Genomic DNA, 27,583 nt, shown 5'->3' with positions numbered 1-27,583 from the left:
GAGGCCCCGCCCTAGGGGGTGGTGCTTGTTGCCGGGGGAACGCGGGCAGGGCGGGTGCCCGGATGTGTCTCGATCGCAACATGGCGGCGGCCGAGTGAGGCGGGGTAGGGGGAGCGGCGGTGTTGGGCTCGTCGTGAGGGGTGAGCAGGGGCCGGAGGGAAGGCTGAAGGGCGGAGGGGGACGTGGAGGAGCCTGAGGAGAAGGGGTGGTTGGAGGGGGCACGGGGGGGGCTCGGGGGAAGGGGGCTTGGTGGGCCTGGGGGGGAGGGGAGGGGGTTGAGAGGAGATGGAGGGGATGAGGGCAGGGAGAGACTGGGGCTGGGGGACTGAGGGAGGAGGTGGGGGGCCCTGAACGGGGGGGTGGGGGGGTTGCTGAGGGGTTGGGCGTTTGGGGGCCCTGGAGGGAAGGTGGTGTGAGGGATCGAGGGTCCTGGGGGAAGGGGGCGGTGGGGGTGCTGTGGGGGAGAGCGTGGGGAGCCCTGGGCCAAGGGATGTGGGGTGCGGGGGCTGAGGGAGCTGGTCGGCGGCGGGGGGGAGTGCCTGGGGAGAAGGGGAGCATGAGAGAGCGTAGAGCTGGGTGTGGGGGGGGTTCCTGAGGAGCCGGGCTGGGAGCTGGGCCAGGGGCATGGGTGAGCTGTGCGGCCTCAGGGGAAGCAGCGAAACTGGGGAGGGGGGTGCGGGGTCTGCCCAAACCCTCCGGGCTGGTGGGGTGAGCGGCAGGAGGCCTCGAGGGGGGCGCAGGCAGGGTGGGTGGGTTGAGCCCAGGCGTGGAGAGGAGCCCTGGAATTTGAGGCGAGGCAGGAGGGGTGCTGGCAGCGGGCGGGGAGGCCAAGGGAAGGGTAGGGATGCGGCTCTGCCTTCCTCCGAACACTCCCTGTCCTAAGAATAGTCAAAATTGCGGGTTACAGGGTGTTGTGGTCTAGGCATCGTGCTGGGCTGTGTGTCACGGAGCCTTACGGAAATTTCTTGCTCTCTTGCAGCATCTTTCACCGCAGGATCCCGGCATGCTTAGCTGAGTTGGAGAAGAGCTTTCCCTTCCTTGCAGGTAGGAAACGGAGACAAAAATCATTTGCCTGGAGAAGCCCTTTCTCCCCGGGGCTTTCATCACCGCGCGTTGCTCTTCAGAAGTCCTTATTCTGCATGTATGCTTTGCGATCCGGTACCAGAGAAGGGTCTTTCTGTGTTGGAGCGTGTTTGATGCTCTTTCCCAAGCTCGGGAGGGAGGAGAATCAGGAGGAACACGCTCACCGTTGCTATTAGGATCTCACAGAAAAGCTGTCGGATCTGTGCTCGGCTCTCTGGGTTGTGGAGATCGGGTCAGCCCTCTCCCCTCGTGCTTGCTAACGCACTGGGTGCAGCTGGGCAGGAGGGGGTTGCAGGAAGCACAGAAAAACATCCAAGAATTGTTTTTTCTGCCGTCTTTTATCTGCATTCTCAGTTCTGCGTGGTTTTGTACACACAGCAGTGTTCACAGGGCGCTTCTCTCGCTGGCAGCCGGGTGAGTTAACGGTCAGTTGAGCTGCAGAGCCCCGGGGTAGATTTTTCCAGCGTCTCGTGTGACTTTGGGCCGGGCGTTCAGAGGCAGCTGGGTGCTGTCATGCAGGAGCCAACATCCCTTGGGGCTGCTGTGGCTCCTCTGTTTTGCACCGAACACCTCAAAAATGAGGTTTTGCTCTGGTTTTGGCACATCAGGAGCAGGGCAAGAATAGAAATCGGAGACTCCGAACTCCTCTGCGGTGCTCCCGTGGCTGTAAACACGGGGCAGCAGCGCTGCGCCGGTCCCTACGCCAGCCACAACTCTGCCAGAGCTGGTGCCAGCCGCGCCTGGGCGAGTTGTTAGTGGGGACGGAGGATCGGCAGGCGGGAGCGCAGGCAGCCTGTGCCCGGTGCGGGTACGGTTCTTGGGCCCTGACATAATTTATTTGTGTAACTCCCTTCCCTGTGCCCGCGCGTTCACTCGGCTGAACGTATCCGCAGCTGGAGATAAGCGCCCTGCGCTTCATCTTCTACGTGTTCCTGTCACTGGTGGTGCTCTGCTTGTCAAAGGGAAACGAGAACAAAACAAGAAAAGTTTTGAGATCAGTTTTTAGTTGCGTTTTCCCTGTAATTTACAGAGTTTTAGAACAATTAACTGGGTGGGCTGCAGGGCCGCGGAGGGACTCTGACAACGCCCTGCGCAGTAGGCTTGTAAATAACTGCAAATTGGATTTATTGAGAATACCCAGCTGTGGTGTGCGGCGGTGGGGAAGATGCAACCGACCTTAGGAGGGCTGTGAGAGAAAGAAAGAAAAAAAAAAGCTTTTAAATAAAGCCCTGAAGTTTGAACAGTGGCCAAAGAATTAGCTGCTGGCTGCCAGTACAAACATGAACTAATCCTGGCAGCCTTTTAAGGCAAGTATCTTTAGTTCTGGTTAAGAAATAAACCTGTTAGATGCATGGATTGTCTCCGGTGCAGGTTGAGGGAGGTTTTCTGGGAGCTGCGGATAAATGCCACGTAGGAATAGGACTGTGGAACGTGGTAGCCAGCGAGGGTGTAACATGAGGCTACATGAATCTGAGGCCGGTGTCGCACCGAGTCGTCTTCCAGCCTCTCTAACCGCCTTCAGAAAGATCCCTTGGAAACCTCCTGGCTCTGCTGAGGAGTTACCACCCTGCAATTCCCAGATAAAGGTAATTAATTGGAACGTTTTTGGGCGTTGAAGTAGTGGCAGAAGCTTCCTGGGAAGATGCCGATGGGATAACAACGGCTTAGGTTATGTTTCATCTCCGCCAAGTGGAAACTACTCTCTTCCCCGTCCCATGTTGTTCCGAGTTCCCAGATGTTTTCCAGATACCAGTTATCTTTATTTGCATGTGTGGAGGTGACATTTATTTTACCAACGCTTATCAAATCTGCCAGAAGGAAGCAGTCTCTATAAAAATAAAAAAAAATCACAGGGTTTTGCTCCGAACCATTCAACGCCCTTTGTCACCGCGTTGGTGACTCGTGAAGTGACGTGTGGGCTCTGCGAGCCGTGGGTTTGCGCATCCGTCTCCGCTTAGAAGGTGGAGATTTCGTTGCTGACGTCTCGCTAATTGCCGTCCACCCCACGGGGGACGAGCAGAGCAAATTGGCGCAGCTGAAACCTGGACGCCGCAGGCTCGGGACCTGTCGGAGCAGCAAGGACGGGAAAGCAGTGCCAGAGGAGATCGGCTCTGGAAGGGGCGAGGTTTGGGATGGAGCAGCTCCGGAGCACGTTTGTGGAACGTCCCTGCGATGCGCTTTTCGCCTTGCAGGCTCGGATCCTCCGCGCTTGACTTTTCCGATGAATAATTTAGGAATTTGTGGGTGTTTGGCAGAGAGGGTGGGAGGGGAGGATGCGTAATTTTACATCACCGCTGGTGGTTACAGCTTACGTAGAGCCTTCATGGGCGATTTCTCACTGCTGGAGGAGAAACATCCAGGCATCGATGGGACGTTTGCCTGGTGCTGTAGGGGACCGACACGCTGCCACGCTCACGTCCTGGCATGGAGAAGAGCGGCCTTTATCGCACCACGTGCTTTCTCCCCAACTTCAGAGGGATTTCCCAGCCGCGCTGCCAGGTTCAATGTCCTTTTTCCAGCCAAAACAAGTGGAAAATGAGCAGAGCCAACGTGCCTGCGGGTCCTGGCTCCGCGGCGAGCTTTGCCTCCCCGGCGAGATTGATTGCTCTGGGGCCGCATCCTCGGTGCTCAGAGGGAAGGACGCGTCCCCCAGGGTCCCGCCTGGATCAGGGAGGAATCCCAGGAACATTTTCAGGGCTTCCCTGCAGCCTAATTACAGCGCATCTTTTTTTATTTAATAAAAACTGATTTCTCCTGAGCTTATGGGAGGAAGGGAGGAATATTTGCCGTCTGCCTCACGAATGGAGCCGAAGCAGGTTTAGTGTTTTCGTAGGCAGCTTTGTGAGGCGCAGGCACAGCTCACCTTTCCAAACCGGCTTCCTGAAGGATTGGCTGTTTTTGTAGATTTTGATTAATTGGCATAATTGGCAATTGGATAATCTTTTATTAACTCTTCAGCACGTTGCATGCTCTTTCTGCAGCTTTAAACCGAACCCTTCAAAGCTGCTTCTCCTTGAATAAATTATTCGGGGTGCGTGTTTCTCACTCCGTTTTCAGGCACTTGCGTTGCAGGTGGAGGATGTTTCAGTAACGATTATTTTCCCTAATAAAGTTGGATGTAATGAAAGCGTAATTCTTTTGAACTGTGCTCGCGTCGCTCTTCCTTTCCCCGTGTCATGCACTTACACGGTGCAAATAAGCTATAATTTCTGTAAATGATGTAAGGGGCTAATTAAAGGTTTTACTCAACTAATCAGCTTGCAGCTTAATTAGCACCAAATGGTAATCGCTTGCTGAAGCATAGATTGACTTCTCGGCTTTCTGTTACGGGAGCATCCAGCCCGCTCTGGCGGGGCTGTCGGAAGAGGGGCGCCGGGGTGCTCGCTCTTCCATCCCGGCTTCGTTAACCCCAGCGCCACCACGGGTGTTAATGAGCTGTTGCCAAAGACATAACCTCGCGGTTTCGCCTTCCTAACGTGCAGCGTGCTGCGCCTGGGCAGGCAGTGTCAAATCGGGTTGTTGAAATCTCTTGGCCTGACGAAGGGAGGGGGGAGCGTTGGCTGGTGTAGTACCTGCTCTGAGCTTTTATTTTCCTAGGCTGGGCTGCGTGAAGCTGACTCGGCTGCTGGCCCGGGAGCGGTGGCTGCCAGCCCACAGCGCCAGCACAGCCACACGCTGTGCAAATCCGATGGTGTTTTTACTGTCACTAATGCCACGTCGAGGCCTTTCCAGCAACGGGAGAGAGAGCTGAGTGCTGAGCGCTCTCTAAATAGACCTCCAAATCGCCTCATGGCACGGGCATCTCATTGCCCTGCCGTCCCGGAGCCTCCCAGCTTGTCGGGAGCACGTGTAATTAATGCGCCGTGCCGGGGGAAGAGCTGGAGATGGCCGTGTCAGTCCCGGTTCGCATTCTTGGCGTGCCTTACTCCCCTGACCCCGCAGCTTCTGGCTCGGAGGAAACCTTGTGCTGCAAAAAAGAGCTGAGCCCAGCCAGAAATTTGCGCTCCGCGGAGCATATTTGGGTCTGGTGGCGTCAGAGGATTGTGCCAAAAGGTGTTGGTCACCATCTGCGTGCACCGTGACGAAGCACGGCTGTCCCTAGCGAGGACACAGAGGTATGCGAGGGGTCCCGAGCTGTCTCCATCTCGTTAAAGCCAAAGGGGAGGCCCTGGGTTTTGTGCTTGTGATTGTGTGGGGTTGGCTTCTTTTTTTATTTTTTTCCTCCCTGAAACAAATACTTCAGCTGATTAAAATGTTCTTGCCTTACAAACTGCCTCCAAGTGACAACTCCTCTTTCTTTCGAGGGCAGGCTCCTGCAGAATAGCTGCTGCAGCAGGAGGTGGATTTAACAAGCGCTGGGGTAGGGCTCCCGCGCTCCTGGACCCCCGTCCGATCACCTCCCCCCATCTCCCACAGCTTCCTAATGGTCTGTTGCTAACGAAGAGCAGCGTGCTAATGTGGTGACCCGGCTTTGGTGGCCTGCTGGCACCGTAAGAGGCAGCAGCAAGGCTGCGGCGCCTTAACCCCACCGAGAAATCCCCCCTTTTCTGGTGCCTTCTCCACCGGGAATATCCACGGTGTCGGATCGGTGGAGGAACAGCGCGGGCGGAGGTGGGGATGCCGGCAGTGTAGGGGTGAGGGCCAGGCTGACGCTGGGGGAGCCTGGGGCCGGCTGCAGAGCACCCCTGCTTCACCTCCCGCTCCGTGCGTGTGATTTAATGAGCTCCCTCATCGTCAGGTGCGAGGGATGTGGCAGATTTAGGAGCCTGGCATATTTGGGCTGGTGGTCCCCGCTCGGCATGTGAGGGCTCCGACTCCAGCAGAGCTGTCGAGGGTTCCTGCAGGGACCCCGCTGCCCTCGGGGTAGAGAGGAGGAGGTTGCCCACCCCATGTCGTTCTGGCTCGATAAGGATTTTTTTTAAGCCCAAACCATTTTTAGAAGTACAATCCGCTGCCAGGTTGCATTAAAATCATCATTACAAGTAATTCCCCTTCGAGGCTGCTGGGACAGTGAGACTGGTTGCGCATAAATGGAAGGGACTTTGGCTTCCTTGGTGCTTGTTTATCATCTGAAGCTTTCCGTTGCCTATCGACCCGCTCCCAGGTTAGGCGACGTCCCCGCAGAGCTCCTTCCCGATGCGGATTGCCCATCTGCTGCTGCTGCTGGGGTTATCTGGTTTCGGTAAATAATATTAGAATGAAAACAGCGTGGTCTCAGCAACCTCCCTCTCACACAGCCTCTCCTCCGGTGGCCTCAAGCGTGTGCCGTCCCCTCGGCAGGACTTCAGTGGGGGGACGGACAGACCCTACCCCGCGTTTCGGGGTGCCGGCATGGCCGTGGCGTACACAGCCGACCAAGGGCTCCCACCCCCCACAAAGGAGCCGCGAGGGGTAAATCCGGTGGCTCCGAGCCTGCCGAAGCCTAACTGGGTTTTGTCAGAAGCCCAGGGTTGAGCCTGTACTCACTTTTCTTGTTTCTTTTTTTCTTTTTATCCATTGCTGAAGATTAAACATCTGAATTAAATAAATGGGGGAACCTTGGATGATTTTGTTCACTTCCCTGGTGGCTTAACACCTTGTTAAGCTGTTGGAATAAAGATACGGGCTACAGACCCGAGTTCCTCTCCTCCACCCTTGACCAAAGGGATCTTCTGCGTGCGGAGAAACCTGTTTGTCCTGGCCAGGATAAGTGGGAGGAGAAGATGACAGATATAAACTGGGAGACTCTTTTCTTCTTTTTTAAATCAGTTTGGACCTTCCTCTTGAAATCACACTCGAGGGTTTGGTTAACCCCGCTGCAAGTGGGGGAGTCACAGGTGGAATAGCTGCTCGGCTGGGTCGGCAGTTATTCCTGATCCCTTGTCCCAAAACAGTTCACCTTTCCGAGGTTTTCCACACCAGTTGTTAAATTGTGCCCATTTCCAGAACAGATATCCCCAAAACAGCGTGCGATTTGCATTTCTTGTGCTGAAATGACATCCTTTTAATTGAAAGCACCTGCTTTCTGTGCTTAGTAGGATGGAGTTTCCTTAGTTTTGGATCTTTTGGGCTGGATTTTGCTCGAGGACTGTTGCTGTTGTTTGATTGTGCTTCCACCTGATGCTGCTTTGCTGGGAAAGCAGCCGTGTGCAGACCCGGTCCTTGGGGCCGAGCTGCCAGAGCTCTTTGCGAATTAAAACCAACGTGCGTACCCAAGCGCAGATTTAGATCTTGGCTCGAGGCCCTTGTCTGTGCTCCTGGCTGGCGTAGGTGTAGGTCTGCAGCATTTCACGGAAGGATTTTGGGTCAGGACAGCAGCTCACAACTCCTGGAAGAGCCTGGGCTCGAGCGTTTCCAGTCCTCCCACCCCTCCGGCACATCGAGCTGGAGATGCTCTGGGTCCGTAGAGTCATTAAGGTTGGAAAAGACCTCTTGGATCATCAAGTCCAACCATCAACCCCACAGCCCCAGGCCTCCTAAACCATGTCCCCAGGTGCCATGTCTACATGTTCTTTGAACACCTGCAGGGATGGGGACTCCCCCGCCTCTCTGGGCAGCCTGTGCCAATGCCTGACCACTCTGTCAGTAAGGAAATTTTTCCTGATACCCTATCCAAACCTCCCCAGACACAGCTTGAGGCTGTTTCCTCTCATCACTACTTACTTGGGAGACCAACCCCCCCCCTCACTCCAGCCCCTCTCAGGCAGCTGCAGAGAGTGAGAAGGGCTCCCCTCAGCCTCCCCTTCTCCAGGCTAAACCCCCCCAGCCCCCTCAGCCGCCCCCCAGCACACTTGTGCTCCAGACCCTGCCCCAGCCCCGCTGCCCTTCTCTGGACACGCTCCAGCCCCTCAAGGCCCTTCTTGTCCCGAGGGGCCCAAACCTGAGCCCAGCATTCGAGGTGGGGCCTCACCAGGACCGAGCACAGGGGCCCATCCCTGCCCGGCTCCGGCTGGCCGCACCAGTGCTGACACAAGCCCGGGGGCTGGTGGCCTCCTTGGCCACCTGGGCACTGCTGGCTCATGCTCAGTCCACGTATGGACTTTAGGTCTGGGCTAAAACTTGAGCGTGTGAAGGCTGCTCAGGTAGCTCCCACGGGCCTTACGCCTCCGCTGCCTCCCGGGGGTTTCAGCACATCATCTCATCTCAGAAGCAAGCTCTGCGCATCCCTCCCGGCTGGCTCCCTGTTTAATTTCTGCACTAATTACTTTCTGGTGCCCCGGGGTGCAGTCCTCTTGCCCTTCCCACGGCAGTCAGGCACTGGAGTGCTTCCGCTTGGGGATTAAATGAGCGAAGACTTTCCAAGCATCCGCCAGCTTGGAGAGAAACCTCATCATGGCGGGGAAAGCGGAGGTTAGGAACGGAGTGAGTTTCGTGTGCTATCCCACATCGAAGGGTCGCCTGGCAAAGCAGAGAAGAGCCAGAAGATCAGTTTGGGTCCAGAGCCGATTCTGGAAAGTGATTTCCCAAAGCGCCCCAAGATTTCATCTCCCGTGTGTCCGTGCGTGCAGCTAGTTCTGCTTCAAAGGGAGAAATTTGGTCCACGACGCTTCTGCCTGCGTCTCTGGAAACCGAGATAACCGTAATGGGAGCTTGTGCTTCAAGGCACAAATTGTGTCTGTGGGGAGGACCGGCCCGTTTCTGGTGCAGTACTGTGCCTTGGTGTTTTATGGGAGAGTTTCTGGGTGCTGGGTGGCTTTGTCTGAGGGCGGGGAGGATTGCACCGGTCCCACGAAACTTTAGGGAATAAGGTAAAATTCGGCATTAGCTGAATCAAAGTTGGTGGACTTGACTTTTGGCCAGAGCTCTTGGGGGGTACACCAAAGAACAGGTGTAGCCTGTTGCTGTTTTGTACAAAACATCCCAATAGTTTTGGAAAAATCCCATCGCCTTTATCGTTTCTTCCTCTCACGCTGTTTCTTTCGAGTGCGGTAGCTGGTTGCATGAAGGAGGCGAATCCTTTTCCGAAGCTTGCCGTTGGCTGTTCTCTAGCACCTCTTCTCTGAAGACCTCGGAGCGCTTCATAATCATCTTCCGCTCGGAGAAGCCGGTATTATCCTGCTCTATTGAAGGGGAAACCGAAGTGCCCAGAGGTGACTCGCTCCTTGTTGCAGAGCGGCTCAGGAGAAGAGCCGGGAACAGACTCCCAGAAACCTGCCTTTTGGCGTTAAAGCAGGAAAAGGACTCGAGTCGTGGCAGGGTGATGACTCCGGAGCGGATGGAAAAAGGCAAAAACTGAAATTAGTTTCTCACTGGAAGCCTAAGCTTTCCGCCACGAAGAAAATGCCTCGCTAGGCTGGCTTTTGTGCGTGCTGGTAACTGTTTCGGCCCCGGCGTTGCTTTGCCGCTGCTCTGTGGTGCATCAGATGGAAATGGTGAGGCTTCAGGTTTGCGCAGCCCTGAGACAGTATTTTGATTTTCTGGGATTGCCAAAGCGATGACTCTCTTGCAGCAGTTCACAGCAAAATCCTGCGGTATCGAGGCATTTGTACCGGTATAAGTGGGGAGATTTATCCAGAGGCGAAATAACCTGCTGAAAGCTCCCCTCTGTTTTCTAGCAGGTAGTTCCCCGATTTCGGATCGCGAGGTGACTGTGCAAAGAGCCGTGCCTGCACAGACGAGCGCTGCAGCCATCCCCAATTTCAGCCAGCGGCGTTGCCGGCCACCTCGCAGAGTCAAATAGTCGCTTGCTGTCGCGAGCTCTGCTGAATCCAAACTGGTTATTTATTCCTTAGAAACAACGCCAAGAAAACAACCTCCTGCAACGGTTTCCCTGCCCCTTTGTGGCGGGCGATGGGATGAAGGTTTAACCTCTCTCCGCCTGGTCTGCGGGTGGCTTCGGAGGGAGCTCGGCAGGCACTTGCCTTCCCTCCCCGCAAGCCCCGGCTTGTCGAGGTCCGCAGGCTCCTGCACCTGAAACTTCTGCGCAAGCATTTTCCCCGCGCTCGGGGCGGGAGCGGCGATGTCTCATCGTGGGATGCCGCTGAACTCCATGGTGGGGGTCACGTAGCTGCGGCCCCGCTCGGCGCCACCCACTCGGTGGTCCAGCACCTGGACCTCTAATGCGTCGGGCTCGCTTTTTTGCCTGCGCCTCCCCGTACGGTCAGAGCCACCTTGCTGCACGCAGTGCCAGGGCGGTGGGACGGCGGTGGGGTGTGCTGCCCGTCAGGACGGAGGAGACGTGGCTCCTCGCGAAAGGCTCCTCTTTGGCAGCAAACGCCTCGCCAGGGCCGCAGGTAAAACATCCGGGGCCGCTCTGTGCCGCGCGGGCTGAGCTCGAGCCCCGCTGGGGTTGCAGGGACGAGCGCCGGCGGCTGAGCAGAGCTTTGATGTACCGGTGCCCTGTGCCGCCGCGTCCTGCAGGCCGGAAGTTTTGCTTTGGGACTACAACATTAAAGAAAATTAAACCCCTTTGATGGAGCTTTTGAGGCTGTGTTTGGGGAGGTGCATTGCCTCTGTAACCAGGAGGATCCTTGCAGGGGTTACGAGGTACTTCAGATGCTTTGAATTCCAGGATTCCTCTTCTGCTTTGCCTGCCTGTGGATATCGGGTTCGTTTAAGCGGTAATCCGCCGTGTAATCCATCCCAGGTACCGCACCATCGCCCCGCCGTGCTCTCCGGCAGCCTCAACCAGGTCCCTGTTTTTGGCCGCTCGTCTTCCTCGAGCGGCCCAGCGCAGGGCTGGAAGGCTGACACCTCTCCTCCTCTTTGAAGGTTGCCGCTCCCGGCGCGGGACGGTTCCCTCCTCGCTTGTGCAAAGCCAGCCGGGCCAGTTCAACCCGCCCTCGCCGGCAGGTTAAACAAACGCGAGCAAAGCCTTGCGCTTCCACCGTCTCGGTGAGGCAGACGGCGACGTCCTCGGCTGGAAGAGGACGCCCGCCCCTGCCGCTTCGCTTCAGGTTTGTCCTTCGAGACCTTCCATCCTCAGAGAATGTGATACCATCGAGGAAATCCCGGGTTTCCAGCTGAGCTGCCAGTGGCGCTTATTTATCAGCAGGTACAAAACCCCCTTGGTGCAGTCCTGGCTACACAAATATCAAGCTGTCGATCGGGGTTTTTAAAGCGAAATGTAAGAACAAAGGCTGGAGCAAAGTCAGCTTGAAGCCCTGCGAGACGTTTATTGCCAAATAAAAGGCAGTAGCGGGGCTGAGTTGGTGCCGCACAGGCTGTGGGGAGGATGAAGCCTCTGTAATAGCTGACATATCACTTTTTTCCACTGGTATTTTGGAACTTTGTTGTGCGAGGGAAGCCTGCTTTGGGTTCTGGTAGGGTCGAGTTGCAAGTGGAGTTAGTTTTGGAGATAAGCTTTTGTTCTGGGGCGCTGCCGGGATGTGCTCACACAGTGGGAAGGGACTAAGGGGGTGGTACCGAGCAGGCGAGCGTGCTGCACGTTCAGGAAACATGAGGGTCGTCTGCAAGGCGAGGATTAGGAAGACGTGCGCCTTCGCTAATTTTGTTCAAATTCTGAAAGATTTGGGGGCTAGAACTATTTCTTTGATGTGCTTTTATCTTTCTATGAATTAATTAGCGTGTTTCACAAGGCTCTAAAATTGATGCTGGGGGCTCTTTGTGCTCTTGGCAGCTGAAGAGAGCAGCTGGTAAATTTTTGTAGTCGCAGCAGCTTTTGAAGACGTGGAATTGGAGGTTTTTAAGCCACTGCTTGTTCGTACTGACACAAGAGAAATAACTTCCCAGAAGGACAAATGGGTTTTGCCTCTTGCGTTAACAGAGACATCGTGGCTCAAGTTCTTCCCAGTTCTCCGCTGCTGTTTTTCTCCTTCCCAAACAGACAAAACAAGGAACCCGTGAATGCTAAAATACAATCTCGAGCTCCTGGGAGCTTGGGATGAATTCGGTGCTTTTTACCAAGCTGGGTAACATCTTAAATCGCTGCAGCTGCAGCTCTCTCTTAAGGTTTGAAGCAAACTGCTCTCTGCCTCCGAGCACGCGCGCAGCTCCCGCATCCCGAAAGGCTCCGGCACTGACGGACCCAGGCTCACAAATCTGCCCAGCGCAGGCGTCTGCCCGTGGAGCTGCCCTTCGAGACCCTCGGAGCGATGTGGCGGCAGTGGGATCCTCCGTCCTGGTGACACCAGGAGCACCCTGCTTGGGCTGCACCGAAACGCGCTCCTTCACCACCTCCCCCAGACACCCGTGGCATGCCAGTCTCTTCCCCGGCCGAGCAGCGAGAGGTTGTAACTTGTGAAATTGGAGAGAGGGGAAAAAAAAAAAGAAGTGGTGGGAGAGGTTAGTTTTCATCTGATGGTCTTTTCTTTTTCTAACCCCGGACACCACAGCCTTCTGATGTTATTCTAGGAAAGCTTCCAAGCGCCAATTAACAGTCCGATGGCGGTGCCGAAGATATTTTGATCCGTGAATATTCTGAAAGAGAATAAAAATGAGGAAAATTAGCGCAAATGGGAAGTGAGCAATCTCATCGTATACCATGATAGATGATTAATATTCCTGACTGTGGTGTTTTTTTACCCGCCCCCCACTTGTAAAAGGCATTTGAATGAAAATAAGACCTTCTCAGCTGCGAGACATCACCGGGCTCCGTCGGATGGAGTTGGCAGAGGCGCAGCCGTGGTGGCTCGGCTCTTCACCCGCAGGTGCCGGCTGCTCTCCTCTGTCTCGCCCTCGCTGCCCGGTTTGTGCCCGGACCGTGCGCGGCGGAGGCTCACAGCTGCGCCGGTGTTCGGCACGGCAGGCTGCCGCCGATTCGCCGCGCCAGGCGAGCCTCCCAAGTTTGTCTGCGAGATTCGCCGGCTTGTCGGGCCGATCTGAGGGTGCTTCCTTTGAGCAAACACTGAAGGGAAGAAAAGAGAAGAGCGAAATACACACACTGACATCAAAGTCTTGCTTTTCCGTGCCGGAGAGGGCTCAGACACCGTTCCTCCTTGCAGCGAGCGAGGTGGGGTGTGCGCACCACCTCATGGGACCTGCCAATTAGTGCTGCTTTCGTTTGGGGAACGGCATCATCCTCGTTCAGCCGGAGGACTGAGGAAGAGGCAGTGGCTTGAGGCAGCAGAGTTGTGAGCCTCACCCTTAGGTGAGGCTCCGGTGCCCGGGTGAGGAGCTCCTCGGCTCACCCTCATGCAGAGGGTCCAGATTGCACCTAGCATCCCCTGGCCAGGCTTCGGGGGTCATGTATCTTAACGAGGGGTCTTAAACCCAGCAAAACCCGTGGGGCCGGGGCTGTCAGGCCTGCCGTCCTGGCCCTGAGGGATTTGGTTACTGCACTGCCAGCGTGTGCGGGGGTCCCCGCTGAAGGGCCCACTTCACCGGCATGCTCTCTACCCGCACCCCGGGGCGCAGATGCACTTTTAGGGATTCTTGGGAAAGCTGGATGAAAGCGCTGTGGGGACGTGCAGAGGGCGGGAGGCACGTTGGAAGCGTGGCGTGGCAAAGGGCTGCTGCCCTGGCCGTGGAAATACCCGGGCGAGCCGGGCTGGGAGGGCCGGTTCTTCCTGCCGGGATAGCCAGCGGGTTTTCTGCTGGCTCTCCCCTGCCCTTTCCCTCTCCTTCCTTCCCCGTCTCTTGATCCTCAGCCACCCAGAGGGGCACTTGACTGGCTGCTTTGTTTCAAATGTTGCTGCCTCATTGGTTCCTGGCTCAAATCTCCTCTATTCCTGCTCCGTTTCTCCGCAAGCTTCATCTTTAACCCCTCCGAGGCTCACAGCGGCCGTGCTGCCGTCTCCTCTCCCGGCTGTCCCTCCCTCTGCGCTCTCCCGACGGATTACCGGCCTCACAGCGTGGGCGAGAGTTCAACGGCAGCGGCATTCCCAGCCTCGGAAAATGGTAATAACGCCTGTTAAATCGCGGGACCGTAGCACCGGCGTTGGTCACGGCGTTGGGTGCGCGGAGACGGTGGGAAGCTGTTATTTTGGTTGCTGACTTTGGAGCGGGACTCACTGCTGCGGGAAGCGAGCAGGACTGGCTTCGCTCGGTGAGCGGCTTCGCCTCCCCGGACCCCCTTTGGGGTATGCCGAGGTTAACCGCAGTGCTGTCCCCTGGCGAGATCTGTCCCTGGCATCCGACCACCGGAGGATGAAGGAGAGGAAAGTCCGGCTGTCCCGGTGCGAGCCTGGAGCCCAGCGGCAGGAGTGTCTGCCTGCGAAACCGGTTCTGAAGCGCGATAAGAACAGGTTGGGAAGTGCACGAAGCTGGGAGAGTCAGCACGGCGGCGGGGAGGGGGAGAAAACGCCAGTGGGGAGAGCTGTGTGCCAGGCCCACCGCGTTGGCCGGGTCCCCTGAAGGCAGCGATTGTGCCCCCCACAGGGCCAAGAGAGGCCGTCAGGGTCCGGGAACCAGGTGGGGGGTCCAGGAGTGCGGACCCCCGGCCAGCTTGGGGAGCTGACAGCGGATCGCCCCAATCCGTAGGTCTCCCCACATCCCGTCCCACTCTAGCCCCGGTGAGGACGGGGATGCCGCGGCCCCGGTCCTGTGCTTGTCCACCCATCGCTCGCCGGTGCTGGGGGAGGCGCTTTGGAGTTTGCAGCGTCAGGAGCCGGGAGCGCTGCCGCCGGCCGGGAGTGTTGAGCCGGAGCTGCCAGCCTCCCGCGCAAGCTGCGGAACCCCCAGCCCCTTTTCCCCTGCCAGGGGCCACCCCTGCACAGTTTTGGGGGAGTTCCTCGGTCCCTGTGCCCCTCTCAGGGTGACGGCTTGGGGCAGTCTTCTCTCCCTCCTCCCCCTCTGGCTTGCAGGAAGCAGGAGGATGGTGAAGGTAATTCAGAGTCTGGCTGATTTTTGTTCGTTTTTTTTAAACGAGTTTTAACCGGGGTGTTTTGGGAGGGGGGAGCACCGAGGGGGGACTCTTGGAGGAGGTTTATTTCCCTTCCGAGCCCGAGTGGTGTTGGGCAGCTGTCGGAAACGCACAGAGCAACAGGGGATCTCTCCATCTTGCCAGCTGAAGCAGGTCTGTTGTTCGTTAGCGGCGCTGCGAGGTGAGGCCGGTGTTTCGGGGGGGAACGGAGTTATTTCTGGCAAGGAGGAGGGGAGGGACTCTCATTTTCCCTGTGCGGAGGTGGGGAAGCCCGTTTGCCTGAGAAGGAAAAGGGGAAAAATTGAAACCCAGCAAGAAGGGGAAAGCTAAACCCCACATCGGTGCCACATGCAGGATTTGGACTTTAGAAACTGAATATCCCTTTGGCACGGGCTTCCTGCTCAGCCGCAGCTGGCGTGCGTGGACGGGCTGGTCGCTGGCTAATGCTTCCCAGCTGGTGGCAAGCAAAAGGTTGTTCTCGCCTGGAAGCAAGTGGTGGTAGATAATGTCACCCGGAGCCAGCTGCCTGCTGTCATGGTGTGAACGAGGCTTTGGGGGCTTGTGAGACCCCCTAAAAACCCTCATGTCTGAGCCTGGCCGGGCTTGAGGAGGAGACCTGAATACTGGAGCTGGTTGTGAATCGGTGCGGTGGGGGACGGTGCTGGCACCTGGGGGTCCCGCCTTGCTCTCGGGGGTCCCGTGGATTCTGGAGCCCTGCCTGTGTGGGTTTTTCTTCTCAAGCACCATGTAATTTGACCAACTTCTGAGCACCCTCAACTAAATCTGTGCCTCGAAATCCAACCTTTGCCAGCATCAGGGAGAAAGTCTCTTTGCAGAGCCTGGTGTTGAGAGAGCAGCTCCGGGATGGGAACGTGGGGCAGCTGCAGGACAAACAGCCCCTTTCTGCCGCTCCGGGGAGCAGCGGCAGCCGCACCAGATGTTTATTTTGCTGGGCCTGGTGTGTTTGAAGAGGAGGCGAGCGTGTGAGCCACGTACTGTTGCACCAGATTTATTCTCAAGCACAGGGACAAACGGGACGCTGCTTCTGGATCCTGCTGGGGATCTGTTAAATCTGGTTGCCATTTGTCTGCACTAATGGCAGGACGCTCTCCTGCCAACGAACATTCAAATCCATCAGTTTTAGATGTTGTGCAAAGGAACAAATTGCCTGCCTCCACCTTTGTCATCTTCCCCTACCCCACACCCGCGCCCCCCCCCCCCCCCCGCCTTTATTTTTCATTTGAAAGCTGCTAGCAAACTCCCCGCCAGCAATAACGTAGGTTTCAGGGTATTTGTCAGCAATGGAGAATATTCTGCCCTGTTTTGTTTACTCAGGGCTGCTACAAGTGTTAGTTAATGGCTGACTAATTAAACAGAGCGGAGATAAAGGGAATCTGACCTGGGCTAGGACAAGGCTGAGGAATGTGCATAGCTCGGGTGAGGCAGTATAGCAGAGAGAGAGGGGGGAATGTGGGGGCGATGTTAACCCGCTCTTAACCCCTTCGTCCTCCTGCAGAGAGCCCCGTCCCGCCATCCAGGGCTCCTCCAGGCTCAGCTCTGCCCCCCTGCCCCTTTGTGCTGCCTGTTTTCCCCCTGCCAGCCTCAAAAGGACTTTTTTTTTTTTGTGAAGCCAAGGTAGATTTGGAGGCTGATTAGCTTAACTAGCAGTGTCCCGAGGCGCTCGGGTGCTCCAACCTCCCGTGTGCGGGTTGATGTATATCCTCCAGGTACATTTTCCTTAGACTTCCCTGCAGTTAAACGCAAAGCGGGCAGTTTTTAAACATCCCACTCAAAGTTCAGCGGTTATCTCCCAAAACCAGGAGACCCTTTGCCATCCAGAAACGGGACTTCTGTCCACACAGCCGTTCTCCACAAAGGCTCTTGCGTGCAAGGAAGGATCCCGTGCGAAGGAAGCAGCTTCCCAGGGCGGTGTTTGGGAGCGACCGGTGCAGGTGAAAGGAGTGGCCAGCCTTGCTTTTCCTTTTGGGCACGGTCCTGCCACGGGGATGGCGTGAAACGCCTGTTCCTCCCCAGGATGGCGGCTGCCTGCCTGGGCTGCAAGAGAGCCCACCCCGGGGTGACTTTTTAGCCATTGGGGTCTGCAAGGTAAAGTTTTGCTGGCTCAGGAACCCCCATAAACCTACTGGCTGTGTGCTTGTGCCTTCGTTTACTCCTAAATCATGTGTTTGCCCGTGCATGGTGCGGTTCAGGATTCGGCCCAGCCCAAGCTGGCACTCGGTTGTGCTGCAGGCGGCCAGAGAGCGGCTGCGTCAGACCCCCGGGGTGAGCAGGTAAAACGGGGGATCGCAAATATACGGCGTTCCCCACGTTTTTTAAAGGGGCACAAGGACAGAGGTGGAGCTAACCAGGCAGAGAAAAATTTTGCTAATGGATCGGGGATTTATTCAGAAAATCTCAAAGATTGGCAAAGCTGGAGAGGAGGGAGCGCCTTTGCAGACGCCTTGGACGCGGCGGGATGCCGGAGCACCGGAGCTGGGATTTCCTGCGTGGAGAAAGGGATTGTCTTGGTAGCTGTTGAGTTTCGCACCGGGCAGCCTGTCGGAAGCAGATTCAGGAGAGTAAAATGGAAGGAAACGGCCACAATCGCCACCCAAAGCCAGTGAAAGTGGGAAAAATGGATCCACCCCACGGCAGCCTGGGCTCTGCCGCTCTCCCCGTGCCCGCTGCAGGATTTCGGCGTTGTCCCTGCGTGTCCCAGGATCGTCCCCTTCTGTGTGACGGGGATGGCGTGCGTGGTGCTGAGGGCATCACCCGGCTCCCTGAGGGTCTGGCCTCTCCACTCGACCAACTTAAATCCCCTTTCAAGTCCTGTCAGCTTGCTTCTAGCCCAGTCCTGGGCACTGGCCGCCGTGGAACGAGCCGGTGGGGTTAGGCACTAACTAAAGGTCACGCTTGAATTGCATCCCACCGGCTGCAGCATCGCCCCGAAATCCTCCCGGTGAGCTCCTTCTGGGTTTGGGCACCGCAGGATGGCACCGCTCCTTCCGAAACTGGAGCACTGAGGGAGTTAAACCTTAAATAGTGGCCTAAAATGCCAGGCTTTCTCATGTTTGTTTTACTCGGCTGCCTCCACGTCCTGATCCCGCGTGGGAGGGGTGTGCTTCCTCCCAGCCGCCTGCTTTTACTAACAAACAAATAAAAACTGGTTTTTCCTCCGCCAACGGGCTTTTGCCGGGGAGGTGGTGGGGCTGGAGCTGGACGTGGCGGGAGGCTTGTGCCACTGGGGCTTGGTGGGCTCGTCCCCACAGTGGCTTTCCCCCATCGCCGGTGCTGTGTCCCCGGAAAGGGGATTTTTTGGGGTGCTTTTCGATGTTTTAAAGCCTGAACTGCTGCTCAAGTGAAAGCACTGACCTGTTCATCGTTACAGGCGGGTTAATTTGCAGCTTCATCCTCTTCTCTCACTGGGGGTCGCACCCGAGGTGAGGAGCATTGGTGTACCGGACACCGGGGTTCCTGCTTGAGCAGGAGCCTGATTAAAGCTTCATCTGACCCCCATTAATTTCAGCACCTCCTGGGCCATGGCTCACCGAGCACCAGCAAATCCCCAGCAGTGGCTGTGAACCGAGCTCTGTCATCCGCCGAGCCCGGAACAAGCCAGTAGTTACGGAGATCAGCTGGATTTGGCAACCCTCGGCGGACTTGGCAGCTCTCGGCGCCGCTGCCAGCAGGCAGGTGCCAGCATTGCCGTCAGTAGCCGGAGCACCGAGGTGGAAACAGCCGGCACCACCGGCCTGTCCAGGCTGCGGCGAGGGCGTTTCGGTGGGGGGATGCTTGCCTCGCTCACCCCTCGGTCTGCATCTGCTGCCCCGACCACCCGGAGCCCACGTGTGCAGGGCTGGACCCAGAGGGTGCTCGGCATGTATTTAATGAGGGAAAAAAACCAGAGTTTAAGGTCATTAAGCTGCTTTAGGAGCATTTTGAGTCGCTAATCTTTCCCCTCGACTCACACTGGTGTTTAACAGGGTCCAATAGCTCCAACCTGTTCCTCTCCGCTCTCATCCCCGTTGGGATATTGGCCGAGCCACGATGCACGAGAGCTGGAGGGCTGGCTCTTGAGCGCGCTCGCTTGAGGCCTGGGCATGGTGGTGTCCATCTAAAGCTTGATTTTTTTTTTTTTTCCCTACCCCAACCCAGAAATTTCTTCCTTTCCCCTCCCACCCCCAGGTCAGGAGGAGCAGGAATGTGCCTGTCAGAGATCACGCCAGCTTCCAGCATCTGCTCCGCTGCAGAAATTATTGAAACAATTAAACAAAAACAACCTGAAATTGTTGATTTAGGGAGTCTTGCCAGCGCTCCGGGCTCCCACTGGGCAGGATCCATCGTGTACCTTTGAGCTTGGAAGGATGCGGGTGTTTGGACGGTGTAAACAAGCCTCTATTGTGCCTGGCTGCGGGTGTTTACACCAGGAAAATCGGCTTCGGGGTCCACCCTGGGGCCAGGCTTCCTCCGCAGCCACGGCCCTTCATCCTGGGAGACTGTGATGCATTCAGGGGTAGTCACAAATACGCCGTAAATGAACAAAACTCCTAAATAAACAAACAGAACTGGCTGCATCAGGTGGCTTTGTCTTCGCAGCCTGCAAAGGGACACCATATAACTTGTCGGGCCAAAACTGGGTTTAAATTTAATGCTGAAAATGTGCTGGCTTCGCTGCTAAGTTTAGCTTCGTCAGCCTTGACTTGTATTTTGGGCTGCTTGACCTGTATTTAAGCGCCTGAGTAAACAGTCTGCTGTTCCCACTCAGGCTGAGCATCTGCATGCTGGCTTTTTTGCAGGTCAGGCTGTTTTTCTTGCCCGTTTATTCAGCTTTTTACTTAAAACGCTGCCTTAAAACCACACGTGGATTTAAGTGGCACTCTTTAGGTAAAAGGCTTGAGGAACAGCGTTAGTCACCAATGTCCAGCGAAATGACCTGTTCTCGGATGCCGCTGGAACGTCTGGGCGTGCATTCGCTACCGAGCTGCTTTCCTCGTCACACCTTGTGGTTTTTAAAAAAAAAAAACAAACCAAACTCCTAGCTTTTAATTGTGGAATGGGGTTATTTGCCTAGTTTTTAAATTTAGGAGCATTACATCAAAGGGAGGAGGGACGCAGCAAAACGTCTGCAAGACCAGGGCTCCCAAAACGTCCCTTCTGGAAGAAAAATAACCCCTGTGCAAATTACGCTGGGGTGGAAGCAAAGCAGAAGGAAGGAGAATTATCCCAGGAGGGAGAAAACTCCCCATCGTCTCACCCCTTCGTGGCTTCAGGACAACGACCGGAGCCGTTGCGGAGAGCAGAGGGACGTCCCTGAGTCGCGTGAGGTGCCGAATCCCCGGCGGCAGCGTCGTCTCGCCTCCGGGACGGGCGAAAGCCCGGCGGTTGCGGTGGCAGGAAGCAGAGTCCAGCCCCAGCTGGGCTTGGAAATGCCTTTGCGGTGAGGACAGGCGTTAGTAAGTAATCCAAGCCTGCGTTGTCCTGTGATTCACGGAGGTGATGGTGCTTCCCGGGGCTGAGCCGGGCCGCGTGGCCCTGCAGAGGGTCCTGCCAGGAGGGAGGAAACTGGCTGCTGCTTTAGTGTCCCACCAAAGGCGCCCTGGGCCCCGCCGATACCTCTCTGAGAGGTGCTGCACGCATCATCGGCTTCCCTTTGATGGAGAACTTTGTAGGGTCAGCCACTGGGGACCGAAACAGGACCTCGATCTGGTAATGGTAGCCAAAGTCGTTCCACGACGCAGGGGTGCATGTGAAGAGCACTGACCCTGTCTTGGCGACACGTCCCACGTGCTTGAGAAAACACCTTTAATTAGGGAGATTTTGCTCGAGGTCCTGGCCCGGCACCCGTCCGAGCCTGCTGGGCTCGGGCAGACCTCCGCGCCGCTCCCTATCCAACCGGTTCCCCAGCACTTCAGGGCAGCTGGTGATGGGGAGCCGGGAGGAGATGCTGGAAAGGGTTGCTTTGGGTTCATCCGTGGCCAGCTAAGGAGCCTGGAGAAGCACAGGGTCAGTGTTTTACCCATCGGTGTTTGTTCAGCTGCTGGTGTTTAATTTCAGTACAACGATGTATACCCGGTGGTTCCCCTGCCTGTCCAGGTGGGTGTTTTCTGCCCTGAGGAGGCTGCAGTGGGTCGGTTGAAGCCCTTGCGGGGAGAGTTGCCAAACTCCGGCTCCAAACCAGCGCGAGGGTAATTGCAGTGCTGCAAAACGCTTGCGAGATCAGCCCTAAATTCCCGGGTGCTGGGACGCGGCGTGTCTGGGGAAGGTGCTCGTGGAATGGCTGGAAGGAGAAGAGCCAAGGAAATTGTCCGCCTGGGTGGGGACGAAGAGGGACGGCGGGTTGAGGAGCCGAAGCTCGCGTGGGATTTTCTCATGCGCTGTACAGGCGGGCAGCCCAGAGCCCTGAAGGGCTCCCTCGGTCGCCCTGGTTGGTGATCGCTGCCTTCGCATTAAATAAATCAAGGCAGGAGGGACCGGCAAGTGCATCTTCAAACACACGGTGATAAAAACGGGATAAGCGGGACTGGTGTGGGGATCACAAGCGCAGCTGTGAGTTCGGGTGGGCGGTAAAAGCCTGCCTGGACGGGGAGCAGCCTAACAAGGCGCGGGGTTTGAAGTCACTCAAGGTGTTTCCTTTCTGGCACACGTGCGGCAAGTAATTATTTTGCCAGAGAGCAGAATCAGTTCCTCCAGAAGGGGCTGTTCGTTCTACAGCTTGCTGAGGTCCCCGGCACGCTGCCCACCTCTTCCTTCTCCTCCAAGCTTCATTTTTGTCCCTCTTCTTTGCCCCCCAGGTCTTCTAGCCGGCCTCACCATGTTCAGCAAGAAGAAGAAACGCATCGAGATCTCTGCTCCCTCCAACTTTGAGCACCGCGTCCACACCGGCTACGACCAGCAAGAGCAGAAATTCACGGGGCTGCCGCGGCAATGGCAGGGCATCATCGAGGAGTCAGCCAAGCGCCCCAAGCCGCTGGTGGACCCCGTCTGCATCACCGCCATCCAGCATGGCTCGCAGAAGGTAGGCAGCTCTGCCAGCGTGGTCTCTGCCCCCTCAGGGAGGGCTGGTGGTACTGCTTTTGGGGCCAGAAAGCCAGGCTGGGGATAATTTGGGCTCCGTGCCTGCTCCCCAGGGGGCTGCGGAGCAGGTAAGGCAGCAGTTCAGTGTAACCTGTGCAGACAGCAGCAGTGTCCCCACGGCCGACCGCCTGCCCCTTCCCCCCTCAGTGCGGGGACCACCCAGCTGCCACCTGCACAGCGTGAAAACCTCTCCTACATCTTCCCAGCAGCGGGAAAAAACCCACCCTACAAGAAAACGCCAGGGAAACGGTGTCTGTTCCTTCGCATCTCATCCCCTCCCCATGCCTGTGTTTCCCCAAGCTGCTGTTATGTTGTTTTTTTAAAGTCTGGCTTGCCTCCTCCCCTCGGTTGAGGACACCCACGCCACCCCCGTGCCCCAGCTCTCTGCCGTGCCTCCACCTTCACCCAAATTAAAGATTAAAGTCCTCGGCACCGGCCACGGTGCGACCGGCATGCCCAGCACCGGTGCTGGGGCGCAGCCGGCGGCTTCGCTTGCTCGGCTGGTTTGCCCTGGACAATGGGGCGGCTCCAGCGGCCGTGAGTAACGCCGGCGGCAGCCCTTCCGAGCAGAGCCGGCCGGGCATCCTGCTGACCCGAAAAGACCAAACCGCTGGGGCCCCTCGGCGCTGCCAAGCCCCGTGGCTCGTGGTTAGGAGCTGCTGCATCCCATGCAGCCGGGGTTTGTTGTAGAGGTCCAGGTTCTGTTCACCTGTGGAAATAACCCACTCCCCGAGGTGGTGGGAGGAGGAGGGGGAGGAAGAGGAGGGAATATAAATGGCCCAGGACATCAGGCTGCACTCGCCTGCCCTGTGCAGAGACGCCTGCTGCAGAGGCAGGCATCCTCCTCTTCGGAGGAAGGTGAGAGGCCTCAGGGATGGGGATGGGGTTGCTCCCGCTGTCCCCTCGCCCCTTGCTGTGTGGTCGCACCCTCCGAGGCTCAAATCCTCGAGGGTGAAGTTCCCGCTCCAAGAGTTGGAAGCAGGACCCGTCCCTCCCCACCCCCACCAGTCCGGAACCCCCTTTGCAGCCCGCAGCTCCCCAGTTTGGGTGTCCCACCCAGCTGGGACCTGCCTCCCAGCATCAGGCTTCCCTGCTCTGCTCTTCCCCTTTGCTCCGAGGCAGCATTCGGGACAGGCTCCTGAACCTTTGGCTAAAGGAAGCGAATCTGTCCTCACCTCCTGCATCTCCTCTCCCCCCGCCACGGGCTGACGACACCCAGGGGACGAGACCAGAGCCTGCCCCAGAGCTTTGCTGGGGCTGGACCCCAGCCATGAGCAAGCCCTGCTGCCTCGGCACAGTTACTAATAATGCCGTTCTGGGGGCAGATGGAGCCCCCCGGGCACAATCCAGGGGATGAGGTGCTGCTAGCATCCCCCCAGACCCTTCCCTATGATCCCCCCAAGCAAGGCTGGGTCTGGCCAAAGGCTTCTCAGGTGTGCGATGCCTCTTGCGGCGCTCGGCCTGTCCAGGAGGAGAGGCAAGAGGCCGGATCCAGCTCCCCGAGGGAGCGCCCTGTTATTTCGGTACCTAGAAAACTCCTGGTGGGGCCTGGAGCTGATGAGGAAAGGCAGAGCCCCCTCCCCTCTCCCCCAGCCTCCATCATCCTCCTCTGTGGGGCGGCACGGCCCTGCCAGGCTCAGCCACCTCCTGGCATTCAACTGGACCGAGGTGGCGTTGGCGCCAGCCCCTGGACATCCCCTCCCCGCATCCCCTCTGTGTGAGTCGTGCCCCTGTCACCACCAGGCATTTCATTTTCATTTTTTTTTATTTTCTTCCCTTTTTTTTTTTCTTTGTTCTGTTTGTGCTTTGTGTTCCTGTCCGCCTCCCGTCCCACGTCCTGCTCAAAGACCATCGTGCGGGGCAGCAAAGCCGCCAAGGACGGCTCCCTAACCTGGCTGCTGGACGAGTTTGAGAACATGTCCGTGTCCCGTTCCAATTCTCTGCGCAGGGACAGCCCCCCCTTCCCGCCCCGCCGCGACCAGCTCTACCAGGAGAACGGCCTCTCCGAGGGCCCGGCCGCTGCCCGGCCACACGAGGATGCCGGCAGGAGCAAGGAGAAGAGCCGTCACGGGGCCAGGAGCGAGCTAGAGCAGGGCAAGGAGAGACCCCGGGAGAGGGAGGACCAGCGCGCCCACCACCACCACCACCAGCAGCCCCGCGGGCAGGAACCCGGCCCCAAACCCGCTCCCCCCGCCGGCGGCCGCCCGCCCCCTCCTGAGTACCCCAAAACCCCCGCCGAGAGGGACGGCTGGCGGGACTACCCCGCCGACAGGGACTACAGCGAGCCGGCCGACCGGGTGGTGCGGCGGGAGCGCCCCGAGCCCTCCGACAAGCGCCCCAAATCCACCTACGCCGGCGAGACCAGCCCGCAGTCCCCCCGGGACAAACGCCCGCTCTCTGGGCCCAATATCCGGACTCCCAACATCCCCGTCTCCGAAGGGGTGATGAAGACGGCTCAGCAGACGGGACGGCCTTTTAATACCTACCCGCGGGCTGAGACCGACCCCAGCAGGGGCGTGGGTTCACAGGTAAAGGTTCCCCCCCTGCTCCCCTCCGCTCCGACCAGATCTGCTTGGCAGCGGCCTCTCCTCCCCCAGCTGTGCAGCCTGGGGGAGCTTTTCCTCGCTCTGCCTTTCCTCCGCCTCCTAGAAAAGCAGCCTCTCTCCTCTGCTTCCTAAGCCAGCGCCTGCTAACGGGCTCCTGCGCTCCGATTAAGACCGGTAGGACCAGCACGTGCCGAAGACCGCCGGCCCTGTGGCCGCTCCGCGCTCTCCTCCCCGGTGCCGTGCTGGTGGCACTGGCCCCATCCTTGTCTCCGAAGCAGCCGCCGGCTCCTCTGCGGGCTCCTCTCCCCCTTCCTCGCTCCTTCCAAGCCTGTCTAGCGCAAACCTTTCCTTTGGCAGTGCCCGGCCCCGATAACGCCTCTGCCGCTCGCTGGGTTGGAGGCCGCGGGGTCGGCGTGTTGGGGACAGCAGCAAAATCCCGGCTCCGGCCACGCGCTCCGCCGGGATTTTGGTGGCTGACGTCCCTCTCCTCCCGTCTCCTTGCAGGCAGAGCACCGGCCGGGACGACCGCAGGAGGTGGCATCCAACGGGCCGGTGAGCGGCAGTGCCAGCTCCTCCCGAGCCCACCCGCCCGGTCCGCCGCGCTCCAAAAACCCCGAACCGCCCCATCCCGGCCTCACCCCGCACGCCTCGGACCCCCACCTTGCTCGCCAGCCGCCCCCGGGCCCCCCGCCGCAGCCGGCGGGCCCGCAGCAGCCCCGCTCGCCCCAACGTGAGCCGCAGCGCGTCTCCCACGAGCAGTTTCGGGCGGCCCTGCAGATGGTGGTGGATCCCGGAGACCCCCGCACCTACCTGGACAACTTCATCAAGATCGGCGAGGGCTCCACCGGCATCGTCTGCATCGCCACCGTCAAGAGCACCGGCAAGCTGGTGGCCGTGAAGAAGATGGACCTGCGCAAGCAGCAGCGGCGCGAGCTGCTCTTTAACGAGGTGAGGCAGAGCAGGGACCCCTCGGGGACCCCCTCGGGCTTGCTCAGCACCTGATCTTGGGTGTCGCGCGTCATGGCGGGGGCTCAATCGCCGTCTCCCCTCGGCAGGTGGTGATCATGCGGGACTACCAGCACGAGAACGTGGTGGAGATGTACAACAGCTACCTGGTGGGCGACGAGCTCTGGGTGGTGATGGAGTTTCTGGAGGGCGGTGCCTTGACCGACATAGTCACGCACACCAGGTACGTCCCCGGGGACCCCCGCGTGCCCCCCGCCACCGCTGGCTCGGCACCGGGGTTATCTGCTGCCCCGGCAGGCTCAGCCCTCGCCTCCCACCCTCTCCGTCGGCTCGTAGGATGAACGAGGAGCAGATCGCGGCCGTCTGCTTGGCCGTCCTGAAGGCCCTCTCCGTCCTCCACGCGCAGGGCGTCATCCACCGCGACATCAAGAGCGACTCCATCCTCCTCACGCACGACGGCAGGGTAAGCGCCGCGGGGGGGCGGCGGGGGCGGAGCCTCTGTGCCAGCCGAAACACGGGGGGGCCCTTCTCACCGGCCGCCTTCCCCCGCGTTTTAGGTGAAACTCTCCGATTTTGGGTTTTGCGCCCAAGTGAACAAGGAGGTGCCGCGACGGAAGTCGCTGGTGGGGACCCCGTACTGGATGGCACCCGAGCTCATCTCCCGCCTGCCCTACGGCCCAGAGGTGAGCCCACCGCACGTTTAGGGGTGCATGGGGCAGATCTGGGGGGGCGTGGGGCAGGTTTGGGGGCGTAGGGTGGCCTCACCCCTGAATTAACCCCCGACTTTGCCACACCACCCCCCCCCGCCCCACAGGTGGATATCTGGTCCCTGGGCGTGATGGTTATCGAGATGGTCGATGGGGAACCGCCCTATTTTAACGAGCCGCCATTAAAGGCCATGAAAATGATCCGAGACAATCTGCCCCCCAAGCTTAAAAACGTGCACAAGGTAAAGGGGGGGGCAACGGGGCATTCTGGGGAGGGGGAAGCCCTCCGGGGTCTCCCCGAGGTCCCCTGGGACGTGTCTACCCCCCCGCGGGACGTCGCTGACGGCCGCCCCGCTCCCTCCCCGCAGGTTTCGCCCTCCCTCAAAGGCTTTCTCGACCGCATGCTGGTGCGGGACCCGGTGCAGCGGGCCACGGCCAACGAACTCTTGAAGCACCCCTTCCTGGGCAAAGCGGGGCCCCCCTCCTGCATCGTCCCCCTCATGCGCCAAAACCGCATGCGGTGAGGAGCCGGCGACGCCGGCGGCTGCCCCGGCGCCCTCCTCGCCCTCACCGTCGCCTCTTAACTGGATTCGTGACTGTGCCACTACTGTCGGGGCGCTGGCGGGGGCACGGACCCCCCCGCACCGTACTACTGAGCCGAGGAGCGGCCGGGGAGGGGGGACGGCTCGGCTTTAGCGACTTCACCGACGCTCCGCGCGGGGACAACAGCGAGGCCACGCGGTGACACCCTCCCGGTGTCCCCCCCGCTGCTTCCCGGCAGAGGTTTGGGGCTGGGGGCTTATCCCGCCCCAGACCCGGTGTCGCCCCCACCCTGGGGAGTTGTTTGGGGCATCTCCCCGCTTTTCTTTTTCTTTCAAATCCCCTTTTTCCTGCCCCAGGGTCAGGCCACCACCTGCATCTCCGTGGGGGGGGGAGATACATCCCCAACACTACGGCCCCGCGGCCACACTACTGATTCGGGGTCCTGACCGCCCCCCACCCACCCTTTCCAAACACATTTTTGTTCTTTCGGGGTTTGTTGTTTTGGTTTTTTCCCCCCCTCCTCCCGTTTTGTTTTTTAACAAAGCTATTTATATTGTCGTTTTGTAACGCCGCGGTATGGGGGGGCCCCGGGGCCGGCACGGGGACCCCCGGAGATTACACGTGTCCTTTTGGAGACAGCTGTGTCCCACGTCGCTTCTTTTGGGGGTGGGGGCTGTGCAGGCAGAGGCAGGCAGCGTGCGCGTGTAGGGTCACACGTGTGTGTGTGCGCGCACCTGCCCACACGCACGCACGATGCGTGTCCAGAACACGCACGCGTCTTCCCGTGTGCGCGACCCACCCGGGGCTGAGCGTGTGGGAACCCCCCGTGGCGTCACCTCCCCCCCACCGCCAGGTCTCTGCTTGGAGGAGGAGGGGGGTCACATGGTGATGGTCATGGGGACCCCCATTTCCCTGCCCAAAGC

General features: G+C 58.5%; 1 protein-coding gene across 5 annotated transcripts; it reads left to right on the top strand.

Annotated features, from left to right (window-relative positions):
* The first annotated feature begins 19 nt into the window (after window positions 1-19).
* Window positions 20-27,296, top strand: PAK4 (p21 (RAC1) activated kinase 4). 5 transcript variants are annotated; one of them, XM_075076302.1, is made up of 11 exons: window positions 20-140; window positions 980-1,044; window positions 4,681-5,198; window positions 21,616-21,839; window positions 23,746-24,426; window positions 24,949-25,392; window positions 25,500-25,633; window positions 25,747-25,873; window positions 25,968-26,093; window positions 26,225-26,359; window positions 26,486-27,296. In XM_075076302.1, the coding sequence occupies exons 4-11, from the start codon at window positions 21,636-21,638 to the stop codon at window positions 26,639-26,641; spliced, it is 2,007 nt and encodes a 668-aa protein (XP_074932403.1). In that variant the 5' UTR covers window positions 20-140; window positions 980-1,044; window positions 4,681-5,198; window positions 21,616-21,635; the 3' UTR covers window positions 26,642-27,296. The 5 variants fall into 5 exon arrangements, with proteins under 5 accessions (XP_074932403.1, XP_074932401.1, XP_074932402.1 ...); XM_075076300.1 differs by lacking the exon at window positions 4,681-5,198; XM_075076301.1 differs by lacking the exons at window positions 20-140; window positions 980-1,044; window positions 4,681-5,198 and adding an exon at window positions 13,777-13,860.
* The last annotated feature ends 287 nt before the right edge of the window (window positions 27,297-27,583 follow it).

The sequence above is a fragment of the Phalacrocorax aristotelis genome, chromosome 30 (genome assembly GCF_949628215.1).
Source record: "Phalacrocorax aristotelis chromosome 30, bGulAri2.1, whole genome shotgun sequence".
Taxonomy (NCBI): Eukaryota; Metazoa; Chordata; class Aves; order Suliformes; family Phalacrocoracidae; genus Phalacrocorax; species Phalacrocorax aristotelis.
Note: the sequence above shows the minus strand (reverse complement) of the source record. Positions and strands in the feature narration are given on the sequence as shown.

Excerpts from the sequence above, each read along its gene's own strand:
- PAK4 (XM_075076300.1), top strand. The coding sequence starts at position 21,636 with ATGTTCAGCAAGAAGAAGAAACGCATCGAGATCTCTGCTCCCTCCAAC. Across the intron at positions 25,634-25,746 it reads GACATAGTCACGCACACCAG|GATGAACGAGGAGCAGATCG; the intron begins GTACGTCCCCGG and ends GTCGGCTCGTAG. Across the intron at positions 25,874-25,967 it reads TCCTCACGCACGACGGCAGG|GTGAAACTCTCCGATTTTGG; the intron begins GTAAGCGCCGCG and ends CCCGCGTTTTAG.